The sequence below is a fragment of the Brienomyrus brachyistius genome, chromosome 12 (assembly GCF_023856365.1).
Source record: "Brienomyrus brachyistius isolate T26 chromosome 12, BBRACH_0.4, whole genome shotgun sequence".
NCBI classification, from domain to species: Eukaryota; Metazoa; Chordata; class Actinopteri; order Osteoglossiformes; family Mormyridae; genus Brienomyrus; species Brienomyrus brachyistius.
Genome location: NC_064544.1, coordinates 21,511,681 through 21,526,086, shown reverse-complemented (window position 1 = coordinate 21,526,086; position 14,406 = coordinate 21,511,681). Strand labels below are relative to the sequence as shown.

Sequence of the window (14,406 nt, the reverse complement as noted above, 5' to 3'; positions counted from 1 at the left end):
AGGAGAACCTCGACTGCGCTCCTTGGGCTGAGGGAAAGGAAAGAACCTCGACTGCGCTCCTCGGGCTGAGGGAAAGGAAAGAACCTCGACTGCGCTCCTCGGGCTGAGGGAAGAGAAAGCCTCGACTGCGCTCGGATTGCCTTTGTGACTGGTGATCTTACGGGCCATTCTGAATGGCACGCTAGAGGCGGTACCTCAGTTAAACCAGCCTCCCTGTGACCAGCTTAATATAATACCATCCGATTCACACCATGGCATTCAGAGCTTAGACAAGCTTCTGAGTTTCCCTGTGGAGGGGGCGAGCCATGAAACGAGTTGGCAAAGAGCCAGCCTCTTCAGTCATCTGGTCAAATGTTAAAGGTCTGAATAATAATGGCACTGTTTAAAAATAATAAACTCAGGCATGTAAAAATGGAGATGTAGAAATGCACAGATTTTAAAACAGAGAAGCCGCTGGCGGAGCGCCAGTGCCGTCATTCACACCGACAACTCAGACAGGGAAATCGACTGAGTGGAGCCGAAATGGCCGTTTAGCAGAGAGATTTATTCTGGATCAGCCAATGAGAACGACACGTAATCCGTATAGTGCCACACCAGTCATACCACACTGGATCCCCATCTCTGCTCACAATGGACAACTGGACAGGTGACCCAAACCCTGAAGGCCAGCACAGACACAGAGAACACAGGAACATATCACACTCCCCAGGTAACGGTGTCCAACCAGAGTGACAGCCACTGCTAGCCAGGCACCAGCTTCATACCCATCACTGAAGGCTGATGAGGCTCTTTCACAGAAAACGACAAGTTTAAGCTGATCCGTCATACATCCATTTTAGTTTCAAGCATCAAGAATCACTTCCTGTTTTCAAAGACCAAGCTCAGTATATCAAGGGCTGAGAAGCTGAGGGCAGATTTCAGGAGGTGCAGACACACCCCTTAGAGACCAGCGAGCATCTCTGCCACTGTGTTTCTGTGCAAAGTGAGACTAAAATAAAAACCACTATCAAAGTGAAGCAGTCAAACTGTATCTTCAGGTGTGAACCTCGACAGATGCTTCATGGCTCATTTTCCAGACAATTGCATGGAATAGTCACTTCCTGCTGGGCCCAATTTACCTGCAATACCAGTAACTATGTGAAGTACATCCATGCAACCTTTTCCCACCTTGAAACCCATCCATCCATTTTCCACACCGCTTATCCTACTGGGTCGCAGGGGGTCCGGAGCCTATCCAGGAAGCAATGGGCCTGAGGCAGGGACCTTGGAACCCATGAAATAAATTTAAAAAGAATGGACAGCTATTGAGCCACTTGTTCTTTTTTAAAAAGAAAAAAAATGTGTTGACAGGAAGTTAAAAAGGTCTGTGACCCTCGCTTGGCTGGACATCGACCCCCAAGCCCAAGAGGTTCTCCGTCTATAGGCCTATTAGTGAAGTTAGAGCACAACTGCCTCCTGTGTTTAATGAGCCATAGACATTAAAACCGGACCAATTTCACTCGCTAAAATGAGCTGAAATCAGGTGCCACCCTCTCCAGAGGCCAGGGACACAGCAGCAGAATCACAGCTTTCCCTGTACAGGACACCTGAGATGAGGAGGCTATCTGACAAGCAGCAGGGAAGCAGATTCTTGACCCTGGAGGTTCCCAGGTGCATCCTGAGAGATGCAGATACACTAAGGTGACCTCTCTTTGAGGTTCCTCAGAGGGAACCAAGGAGGAGCCAGTGCACCAGAAACTCATTCGTATTCAGAGCCCAACCTAAAATATACTATTCCTTCTTGTTCCTGTGATCTTCACCCCAGGAGACATCAGGTGACTCATGAAAGTATTTATTCAGATCAGCCCTAAGTCCAAACGTTCTAATATTCTGGAGGGTAGCCCTGTATCACTCAATCCTAGACTGCATGGCACTCGGCAGGTTACTAAAAATCACATTGTAAACCTGAAAGTCCAGCAGCCTCACCAGCTCACCAACTGCTAGGCAAGAGACCCCATGTTTAGTGATGATGGCGGAGAGAACTAAACATTCAAAAAAGTGTGGTTACATTTCAATAAAGTCTATGCTGGCAATGTTCACTGCCACAAGTGCAACAAGTCTTTTGCGTGTAAGACCAGAAACAAGAACAATCTGTCAAAACATTTAGTGAAAGTCTGTCACATGCATACAGAGAAATCCATAGTTTTCAACTGCATAGCTCACAATGTATCTGTCATGGCCCCAGGTATGTTATGTATTCCAGTGGCCTGGAGCACACGCACGCACGCACGCACGCACGCGCACACGCACACACACACACACACACACACACACACACACACACACACACACACACACACACACACACACACACACACACACACACACACACAGAGTCAACAATTATACGAACATGGATTAATGACTAAAAGTAACCATTAGCCAGCTGATTGTTACGGACGCGTTCATAAATACAATCTGAAACGGTCAGAGAATCATTTGTCATTAAGAAATTCACGGTTTCAGATTTGGAGTGACTTGGCCAAACTATTTTTATTTATATAGCATATTTCATACAGGAAATGCAGCCCAAAGTCTTATATACACTGATAAAAATAAGGAAAAAAAGAGACAGTAATCACATTATAATCTATAACGACTTGTTCAAAACAATACTGTTGCAGTTTACAACTCAAGAATGCTAATTTATATGTAGTATTTATGATAAAATAACACAATGTTAATTCTGCTCTTAGTGTTTCTTTTTCTCTCTTAAATAAAAAGTATCAATAACTTTACCGTTAAAGTACCGAACCGATAAGCAGTATCAAGTCGTAGTACCGTCAAGATCTTAATTATACACATTGACTTGGAATAAATAAAACGGATTTAAAATGGCAACATCATTATTCACACAAGAAGCAGGAAACACGGCATCCAGCTGAGAGAGAAGGATAATCAACCAAGTTACCAGCAAGGGACTATGAGCCACTCGGATTCCCGGGCAGCCTCCCTCAGCGTGCATTCCAAGGACTCAGGGGGACAGCCAGACCATGGGGGGAGGGGGAGGGGGTATTCTCAACCATGACTGGATGCGAATATGCTCAAGAATTCAGACCTTCCGATCGGAAAAGTGTTATTTCCGTTATCCGTGGAGAATGGTTCTCCGAAATCGATTCGCACTTCATACAAAAACAAGGCTCCACGAAAGCAAAGCCAAAAGAGAACATCACCAAAATTGCGGGAACTCGAGGGGAAAACAGAGGCGCATCACCAAACGAGTCAGTCTGGGGAGACGCATCGCCACAAATGACAGAAAGCTACCCATTAATGGTGCGGGAGGAAAAGAAGTGAGCCAGCAAACCGCTTCAGTGTCACACAGAGAGATGAAGAAGAGCGCGGTCACATTGCTCCGCCTCCGCCAAAAAGTGGAAGCCTAAAGGCCCACTGAGCAGGAAGAGGGACGGCATTTTGTGAATGGGGCCAAACACACAGCCTGAGAAAGTAGACCAGCCTTGAAAGGGCCAGATGGAGATCCCCCACCCTCCCTCCCCCGCCCTTCCATGTGGGGCCCGGACAAAAAGCACGGCCATCGACAGGAAGCCTCAGCGCTGCCCCCTGTCGCGCACGTGACAACTGCGGCCAGACACAGCGGCATGTTCTCTCGCAGGAGGCACGGGCCAATCAGAGAAGCCGTAACATCCGGGCCGATCACTTATTCCTCCATCTGCTTATTCAGAAACCAGCACCCAAGAGTGAATCACCAGCGGCTTCCAGATTGCTAGATGGGTGGGAAAGGCCAGTTGCCTGTTAACAAGACTAGTTACTCCTCCTCCTCCTCCTCGGGTATTTGCAGGGATGAGGAAAATGTAAACTGTCCTTCCTTGAGGCTGGGACACATTCACCAACCCTGGTAAGACACCGCTACTGAATGCCTGCCAGGACTGTGATCCTCACGACACAGCTCACGATGCAGAGTCAGCAGAAGCAGTCATGGGTGCATTCTCCTGCCTGAGACAGCTTTGTGAAAAAGCATCAACAGGGGCCAAAAGTATCAGGGGGCCCAACTGGCCCCAGAACAGCGATGGCTCATGCGAGCTGCTGCCGTAAAACAAAGGCACTATAACCAAAGGCTAGATAGGGCTGAATTCATCATCAGAATTATTAAATTCAAACTCTAAAATCAGGCAGCGTCACCAGACGGGGTTTTACAGTACACATAACTCACATTTCGGTACATATCTCAGTTTTGGGTTTACGGTTCGGTGGAATTTTGGTACAGCAGATAAAACGATTTGTTTGAAATTATTTACTATTAAAACTGCAAACACACACACACACAATCAGGAACAGCTGTAAACCAAAGGCAATGTGTCTAACAAAAACCAGAATGCTTACTTGCACAGTATAAAGTAATTCATGTAAAATAAACTAAGCTACAATGTAATGGGGAAGCTAACTTGAAGAGGCAGGTTTCTGCCTTGCTCTGGTCACACACACTCAGATGCACGTCGCAAATGAGTTACCAAGTCTGCTTGAGTTTTCAGTAACATATCCAAGTTCGGTATAACAGAGCCGATACAGTCTTGATCGTAGTTACTCTCTCTCCAGCGATGGTAAAATTGATTAAATATATTAAAACTGCCAATGCCACAATTAGCACGTTTTGAACACCTACTTCTGAATTTTGGTTCAGTACAGGTATTCATTCATTTCTTTGTGTGTATTGAACTAAAAATTATGTATAGAAATGTACACAAAGAATGCAATACAGCTCTAGTCACGCTCACCCAGCCCACCAGCCACATGCCAGAGTGTCACTCCTGCATGTTTCAGGATGCAACCAAGAAAAACCTGGAAATAAATAAGGGCAACAGCATTCTTCAAACATTAAGAAGTAAAGCCAGGGGTCCGAGGTCTCAATTACCTGAATGTGTCTGACTAAGCACATTATAGGCCACTGAAAGGAGGACAGAGAGAGATCAGGCAGCTGCCTCGGGCACAAACACACACATGCTCACGCTGATCTGACCCAGAGTCCAGTGAAGCTGCCCATTATTGTAGCACATCTGCACACACACCATCCGGGATGCTGACCCGGAATACTCCAACGCGCTCTAAAATGTCAACTGCTCAGGGGGGCTGAAACGCTGGTTCCTTTCAGAGACTTGTGTCGAATCGAGAGCACACCTTGGAGAACAGGGAGCACACATCACCTTGTCCTGAGCCAGCATTTGCTATTTTTAAATGGCTGCAGAAAGAACACTTGAACTCAGTCCAGCCACTGACAAAGAGATGAAGGGGACGACAGACAGACCGACAGGCAGGCAGACCGACAGGCAGGCAGACCGACAGGCAGGCAGACCGACAGGCAGGCAGACCGACAGGCAGGCAGACCGACAGAGACAGACAGGAGTTGCCCCGGCATGGCTGCGCAAAAGATGGATTAAGGTCTCATATTTCATCTGAGCTTAATGACTCGTATTTAGAGCAGCCTAAATAACCCGCATGGAGATTAAGTGGAATGTCAACATGACCTTTAACCTCACAGACCAATGTGATATGGCACAAGTTTATGTTGGCCTTCTTTATTACTCATATAGCAAGTTCCAGTGATGGCTGCTTGCTCTGTTTCATATAGGAAGGAACTGACATCACAGCCCTGTGGGCACCCCGCCACAGAGACCACTGCTCCTGGGGGGCACGCTGCAGCAGAAACCAAGCCCATCCCCATGGGAAAACCCACTGCAGAGACCACATCCCCACCCCCGGGCACCCCACTAGCGTCTTTCTGACGCAGACCGCCAGAGAGTTCTCACAAATGACACCACAGCCTAGGACACACTGGGACAATGTCCATTCCTGCAGTGACACCCTAAGTAAATAATTTTCTGTCCCTTAAGAACAAGCCACTGGGCCCTCTCCAGCAGTAAACCCCCCCCCCCCACGCCCACAGCAGTCTCGTTACCATAGTAACAGGCTTCCCGCAGTGGGAACCGGGCTCTCCTGACCGAACGTGCAATCCGATGGAGACTGACAGGACGGAGCTAGCAAACCGTTACTGAGGGCAGCCGATTCAGGCTGGGAGGCAGGCGGGTGATGGACACTCTGCACATCCTTTACCCTGGTCATGATGAAACAGGCTGCTAGCGCCGTGGGAGGGCTGAGGGTTACAGGCTGCATGGTCGATGACCTTTTGAACAGCCCCCTACAAATAACATCAGGGAGTGGCGCTATAGCAAACCAAGCCCTTCATCTACCATACCAGTACCCCCCATCCAACTCTGCCCACTGCGGAGCCCCCCCCCCCCAACCAAGCCACGTCTAACATTTCAAAATGATCCAGGGGCACCAAATACAAATTCTGCTGTTCCCTGAATTGCCCACATCATTACTATGCTTCACACAAACATTTCTAACTATACACAATTTAAACTGGGGTCATTTCACTGAGTGTTCCAGAACTAGCTTTTCCACAGTAAATTAGCCAGATGCCAGAATAAGGCAAAATAAAAATATCTTTATAAAATGAGACTGACCCCGAAACACAGCACAAGGTCTGCTGCCTATCCTGTTTACAAAAAACAGAGTTAGGCAAGTTGACAGAGCGACGGGACACCCTCCACCCCCACTGGGTGCCATAACGCCTGCAGACCACACACAGGTGATGGTCTGGGAAGGAAAGCAACCCTAGTGATACACCTGGCTCTGTGGGTTAGGACTCTGATATGGGAAGGTTGCCAGTTTAAATCCTGGGCCTGACTTAGCAATATTAGTATAGGGCCCTTGAGCAGAGCCCTTAATCCTGACCACTCCGTGAACAATCGTTAACCCTGCTCTCTGCCCTCTGAATGTCACAGAGGACAAAAAAATCTGTTGAATAAATAAAATGACACTGAAAACAAGAGTGCATTCATTGCTGTGGTTATTTCAAACATAATACTAAAAATGCCCATTTATTGCTCATTTCAACTGTTCTGAATAGTGGTCACAGTTATCACAGGCACTAGAGCGCTGTTAAAAATCATTTCCACCATGACAAATGCAGGGAACATGTCAAAGGGACGTTCTGAGTGCAGTCAGGGTCACCGCGCAGACAGAAGCTCTTGTCGGGTGCTGAGTGCACATCCTGAGACAGGCCATGCAGTGAGCGGGCATTCGCTGTGCTCGCGAGCATCAGTACACTGTTTCGGCACCAGCCAATGGTGTATACGCAAAAGGCCACAGCCAGCAGGATTACCGCATCCAACTGGAAACCTTACGTCTAAAATAACACGCTCAGCTCAGAATCAGATACACACCCCAAGGGCAAATCAGCAAGAATCCCACACACAGAATCCTCCTCACAACAGGAAAATGGCTGCAGAGGGCCGAGGGCTGCAGTCTCGCTGCCCCATGCCCCTCCCATGTTCAACGTTCAAGCACTGGGTGCCTCCTGGGCAAAGGTGCAGCCTGCACTCCTGTAGAGGTAATTATTAAACCACATAGCTGTGCCAAACTACCACCTGTCGAGACCACAAACAAATCATCTGCTTCAGTTAAACATTTATTCTCATCTACAATCTTAAAGATCATCTTTCAAAATAAGCAACAAATACAATTAACACAAAAATAATAAGTGGAGTGCAATTAATTCCGGTTAAAGTGTTTTCAATACCAACAAATTCAACCAGGTGTGTCTAAAGCAGATCATTACATTAGAGGGAAATGTGTGAGCAGAGGACAGGACTGGTCATCGGTGTGCAGCCATGGGACTCACTGCATATCCATCAGGAGCAAACATGACCCAAGAGCAAACAGAATCCCTGATCCGACAGAACCAATGCTGTCCTTTTATATCAGACACATAAATCAAACACACTCGGGGAAATGACAATGACGTCCTTCGGAGCTGGGCCAATATGAGAGACACCTTCACTTCCCTGAGAGAGGGAGGCATGGTCACTGACCTATGAAGCAGACTACGGATATGCTCACCGAATGCACAAAGAAAGCATCCACGCATGTGGTGGGAGGCTAAAAAGGTGAGCCCAAGCAGGCTGAGCATATGAACACAACCGCTGCCTGGAAAAACAGACCACAGGGCCAGGACACAGTGAACGACAATGAATGACACTATAGGACGTCAGGAGGTAAAATATATATAAAAACGTGGTCAATGTCAGGTAAACCGTAATAAAACACATTACGTTCAGCATCAGATTCAATATAAGGAAGTTAAATTAGTGTTGTCATCACCCTAAGTGCATGTAAATGAATCATTACATACCCAACTTTGTTTCCTACCCTATGAGGGCCAAAACTTCATATCAGAATCTCATATCAGACGCACAAAATTGGGTTGAGAGGAGTCATTTGGAATGGAGCCGTATAACCTGAACGAATTAAGCGAGCTGATAGCATTTATTAATTACTGTGACATTTTAAAAAGGTAATGTTGAAAGAGTCTGCCAAAATGTCCAGTTTCTTATCAAATACACAGATAAACGGCTCTCCAACGCAGAGCTCAGAGATGATTTTTTTGTGGAGAGCAGAGGTTGCCTTAAAACAGATGTCATTCAAACAAAACACCAAATAAGACTCTTTTGACAGTTACACTGAACAAAAACGAAAACGCAACGTGTCTTTCGGTGACATACGTTTTCAATGAGTAACAACAATTTTCCAATTCTTTGTCAAGAAATGGTAATGAATCCTACTAAATGGCAGGATGTGGAAGATTTGCCCTATATCGTTATCAGACACTGAAGAAGCAGCCCTAGAATTTGGTGGCAGCCCGTCCTATAGTAACAGTGGCCTATCTTTAAAATCAGTACTACCTTAAAAAGAGACTACACTCTCATCCGTCTGTGCCGTTAAAAACTGACACAGTTTAGCCGTGCGGTTACAAAAATGCAGCTCGCATAAAAGCATAACAATATTAAATATTGAAGAAAATGACAGCAAAAAAACGTTCGTGCAGTATCGAATAACATCGTTACCTACTCATTACATCAAACACATTACTCAGTCTACACCGGTTACATTGTAGCTATTTGTTAAACATTTAGTAGACACTTGGCCATTAGGTTGTAAGCTAAACGCTTTGTTACCGAAACATCGGAGCCCCAGCTGGCAATCTTCGCCAGTATACACGCGGTCATCCGTCTGCATCTCACCGGCGACACCGGACAACCAGCTTCAGGCTTTCTATGTATTATGCTACTACTCTGCCATGGTTATTTCAGGGCACAATTAATAAACCATCTGACATGGCTAAGCGGCCGTACAACTGTACTAGTGCTTACTAATGATATTTTTCACAGTAAATCAGACAAACGCAAACGGCGCTATCAATAACAAAATAAGCGTAATGTTTCCAGAAGGATGCAATCGTACAGGGGTGCAAAGGAAAGCGAGGCGAACACATCTAGGTTTGCAAACCGCCATATGAAGTGCATCAGTTAGGTAGAATAATGTAAATTAAGCGTTAGGACAGAGAAGGCAGACCGAGTCGCCAACTTCAGACGGCCGGCTGGGGGAAACAGCCCCGTTCCTCTCACCTGAAGCGTCCCCCGCAGTGCTGGCACTGGTCCCCGACCCAGCCGGGTTCACACACGCAGTTGCCGCCACCCGGGTTGCACTGGCCGTTCAGACACGGCTTGTCGCATTCCTTGGCCTCGGTGGAAGACATGGGTCCGAAAAAGAAGAGAAGCGCGGAGATAAGCAAGGCGTTTCGGTGCTGCAGCGGCGGCGCTCCGGGGGGAGCTCCGCCGGACAGACCGCGGCCGAAGCGCGAGCAGGCCCACCGCCTCCTTCCGTCCGTCATAGCGATTCAATTCGCCCCCCAACGACTTATATCTTATTTGCCTCTCACTTCGGAATATAAAAACCCTCTTTTCTCGGAGCAGTCGTACTGTAAAGCTCGACCCCGGGAAAACAAGTTAAGCTCCCGTGCCGGCGTATTTTTCGTGACGTCTCAGGATAGCCTGAAGAGCCGGCAGCTGAAATATTTTCACATTCGTTGTTTTGTCACCGACTTTATGTGGAAATAGCACGTATTTCGGTTCTTTTTTATGTTTATCTGCTCTTCATGTTAAAGCGCTTATCTCCAGCCTTCACCACCGCACAGAGCGCATCACACATACCGACACCTGGAAATGACGTCTGCTTAAATACGGGGGCGTGGAAAAGAGGGGGGGTGTGCGCGCGTGGGGGTGTACCTCTGTCTTGTTGTGGGTGTTTGCGTTTTTATTTGCCTGATTGTTTGTTTGTTCCGAAAGTATTGTTTCAGTTATAATATATAAAACAAGCAACTTACAACAAATGCGCGTTCAGTTTCTAATGCACAAAACACTAATAGTGGGATTATTGTCCCACGTAGCAAGAAAATGCCATCCTTCCAAGCTCCTCATGTTATTCTACATTTCATTGTACTCAGAACCCACCCAACAGTCGATCGTATTTTAAAACTGCTCCAGTTATGAAAAAAAAAACTTAAAGCCTTCTGGTCTGTGCCAGCGTTTTTCAACCGGAGTGCCCTTAGAACTTGCCAAATGAGCCGTGTATAAAATAAGCTTATGTATTAATAGTTAAATTATGAACGTACTTTAAGTGGCTTAGACGAAGAAAGAGCTTTGCAACTTTTTATTCATTTAATATTCTAGTAAGAAGTAAGAGTTCTTGTTAACAAATGCAGCGCAAGATCACCCTACAACTGACACCCGTTCATGTACGTATGTTATATGACGTAGGAAAATTTCAGAAAAAATAAAGTTGATCTTGAATCAACAGAACAATGTGATACGTTATATTGGTAAGATACAATTAGTAGTATGTTTTAATCAATAATCTCCAGGCACCCTGCCACCCTGACCGGATATGTGGTTAGAAGTATGGATTAATGGTGTTAGTAGTAATAATGTGAAATTAAAATGACATAACTTGGCAAGTGGCAGGGTGGCGATGCAGCATTTCAGCACAGAAGCTACAGGTTTCTGACCTTGTTCTGTGAGTGTGGAGTTTGTATGGATGAACTCCAGGTACGTCTTCTTCCTCCTGTCCTCTATCCCATTGAAGATGTCCCCTACCACAGGATCTGTGCTTCCTGTGACAGATGCCAGGTGCACAGGCCTGTATTAAATACACATCCATCCATCCATCCATCTTCTAACCACTTATACTGTACCATGACCCAGAAACATACACACAGATCTCCTCCCATTACAGGATAACAATGCTATAATTATTCACCAGTGGCACCCCAGCCATGATATAGATATGCTGAAATAGTCATGCTTATTCTGCTTTTCTTCTGCTTTATATTCACCAGGCATATATGCGTTTAATAATAAGACTCTGGCTCGTGAATTCCAAAGTGCTTGCCGTAGTTTAGGGGCAGCTACAATAGCAATGTCCCCTGCAGCATTTTACAGTGTATTTTTCCCCAACATATTTTGTGAGTTGCATCACATTTATCTGTGATGCAATGCACACCCAACAAATAACTCAGTCGGACTACAAGGGACCCTAGTGTTGCATTTTTGTTTGTTTGTTTGTTTGTTTGTTTGTTTTTAAAGTAGACTCCAAAACCTAAACAGCCAAAGACCAGAATACCAAACACCTGAAATTTTATTTGGTAGCACAATGGTTCAGAGAGCAGGACTCCAGCCTTAAACCTCTGTCTTACTCTGGGTACGTTGCTTTCTGCTTTCGAAATTTCGTTGTAGAATTAATTTATTTCTGTATTTTTCAAGGAAACATACACAAAACCAACTGACACAAGCTAGAGTAAGGTCGCAGTACAGAGTTTTATTTCTTTTAAAGTCACAAAACTGTGAATTAAGTTGATTTAACTGTGGCTGTCAGTGTTGCCCAGGTGGGAATGCTATCTACATTGGTGGGGATGCTGTGAAGACATTCAAACAGTCATCATCTCTTCTGTCAGATTATTCATGATCCAGGGGCATTTTTTGATCCGCATGCAATTAGGCTTCTCAGTAAAAGGCAATTGCAGGCCAAACCGACGCTCAGACACTTTGAAGCAGCTTTTGCAAATACAAGTGTTTATATTGGTGCTGTTTTCAGGTATTTTTTAATTTATTCTTAGTTATCAACAATTACAGTACTTACTAGCTTGTGTTTATTGTCTTGCATTTATTTTCACTGCATGAGGCATGCACGTAAGAATTTTATTATGTACACATGACAGTAAAAAAAAACTTGCTTTGAAGATGGGAAGATGATGGAGATGGAAGTGGAGTTGGATAGAACTGGAGAAGGAACTTCTCCCACTGTTTCCTCAGCTGGAAAATACAACATGCATAACTTGAGTGCCTAAGAGCATGACCAGATTGCACAGCTGGAAGATGGATGGATGGATTACTTTAGTATCATTTTGCTCTTTCCAAGTTTAAATTATTCGAGGGTTCTTGCTGTTATGGGTGATCTTCTGGGAGTTACACTGCCTTTCACAGTAAGGAAATACCCTTGGTGAAGTCTCAGGCACTACATGCTACATGTACTAATTACACGTGTAACGGGGCATTCATTGGAAGTTCAGCCTAACTGTAATTATGCCGAGCTGACCCCTTGATGCGTTACTTTGGACAGCCCCTGTCCTCCTTCTTGGGCAAGCCTCTCAGCCCCTTGGAAGCCACACATTGGTCATTTAGTTGAGTTCAGTCAGAACCCCATAATATAAAGAGGTTTGTTGGTTTGTCACCTGACATAAAAACACCCATCAATTAAGTTCAAACTACAACAGAATGTCAATGGGAGAAAATAAGGTTACATTTTCAAAACTTCAGTTACTGCACTAACTGCCTATGGAATCCAGTTTCAGAATTAATTGATTTATTTAATTTTAATTGTTGTATTTATTCTGGCCTACAAAGACAAAATACAGTAACTACACATAAGAATATAAGAAATTTACAAACGAGAGGAGGTCATTCAGCCCATCAAGCTTGTTTAGGGAGAATTTAACTAATAGCTCAGAGTTGTTAACATCTTATCTAGCTCTGATTTAAAGGAACCCAGGGTTTTAGCTTGTGCTGCACTAACAGTTAGAATATTCCATACTCTAACTACACGCTGTGCAAAGAAGTGCTTCCTCAAATTCATTTTAAAATGTTCTCCCGCTAATTTCCACTTATGGCCACGAGCTCTAGTATTTAAAGTAATACTGAAATAGCCATTTGGCTGAACAGCATCCAGACCTGTTAGAATCTTACATACCTGGATCATGTCCCCCCTTAGTCTCCTTTGCTCGAGGCTGAGCAGATTCAGCTAAGCTACCCACTCCGCATAAGACATTCCTCTAAGACCAGGAATCATTCTCGTAGCCCTCCGTTACACCTTATCCAAAGCAGCAATGTCCTTCTTAAGGTATGGTGACCAAACCTGCACACAATATTCCAGGTGGGGTCTTACCAAGGAATTATATAATCATAGCATCACCTCCCTTGACTTAAACTCCACACACCTAGAGATGTAACCCAACATCCTATTGCCTTTTTTATTGCTTCCCCACACTGGCGAGAGTGGGACATGGAAGCATCAACATACACACCGAGGTCCTTCTCATAATCACCTACCTTTATTTCAGTGGAACCCATAAAATATATGTACTTTATATTTCTGCTCCCTGCATGGATTACCTTACATTTGTCTACATTAAATTTCATCTGCTACTGACAGTGACAGATGATAGTGAAACTAAGAAAAGGCTGCAAAGTGCTTTGACTGTCCACCTGCAGTTGTAGGAGGTATGTAAATGATACATAGTGTTTCTTCAAAACAGAACATCACAGAACAACTTTGTCACAAGATAAAACAAGGTCTAAATCGAACACAATTTTAGTCATAACTCATTTTTGATGCAATATGCAATTGCAGTATGCAGTTTTGCATTTGTACAGCAGTATTGTAATTATGACAACTAACCCCACGACAGTTACCTGGATAAGTGTTAAGAAGATGGATGGATGGATGGATGGATGGATGGATGGATGGATGACTAATCCAAAACTATTGCTTAGTCTGTAGGGAAAACTTAGCATTGCAATTTAGATAACAGGGCTAGAGAAAGATCACAGAGAAACGGAGGTTGGTGTTTGGTCACCTGATTTAATTAACACAGAGCTTGATGAGCAGCTGAGCGATTAAATAATTGTGCTGTTCTCTGAAAAGCAATTTAAAAATTAAACAATTGAGGGATGGCTGGTGGTTTGCATGTTCTCCCCGTGTCGTCGTGGGGTTTCCTCCGGGTACTCCGGTTTCCCCCCACAGTCCGAAAACATGCTGAGGCTAATTGGAGCTGCTGAATTGCCCATAGGTGTGCATGTGTGAGTGGATGGTGTGTGAGTGTGCCCTGCGATGGGCTGGCCCCCCATCCTGGGTTGTTCCCTGCCTCGTGCCCATTGATTCCGGGATAGGCTCCGGACC

At 45.0% G+C, this 14,406-nt stretch overlaps 1 protein-coding gene across 1 annotated transcript in view; it reads right to left on the bottom strand.

The window, feature by feature from the left end:
* The window catches only part of atrn (attractin), a 113,104-nt gene extending 103,002 nt beyond the window's left edge, over window positions 1-10,102 (bottom strand). Inside the window, exon 1 of the mRNA XM_048969979.1 lies at window positions 9,522-10,102. Coding sequence (XP_048825936.1) covers window positions 9,522-9,787 — 266 coding nt within the window. The 5' untranslated portion in view covers window positions 9,788-10,102. The remainder of the gene's footprint in view (window positions 1-9,521) is intronic.
* Between the last annotated feature and the right edge of the window lie 4,304 nt (window positions 10,103-14,406).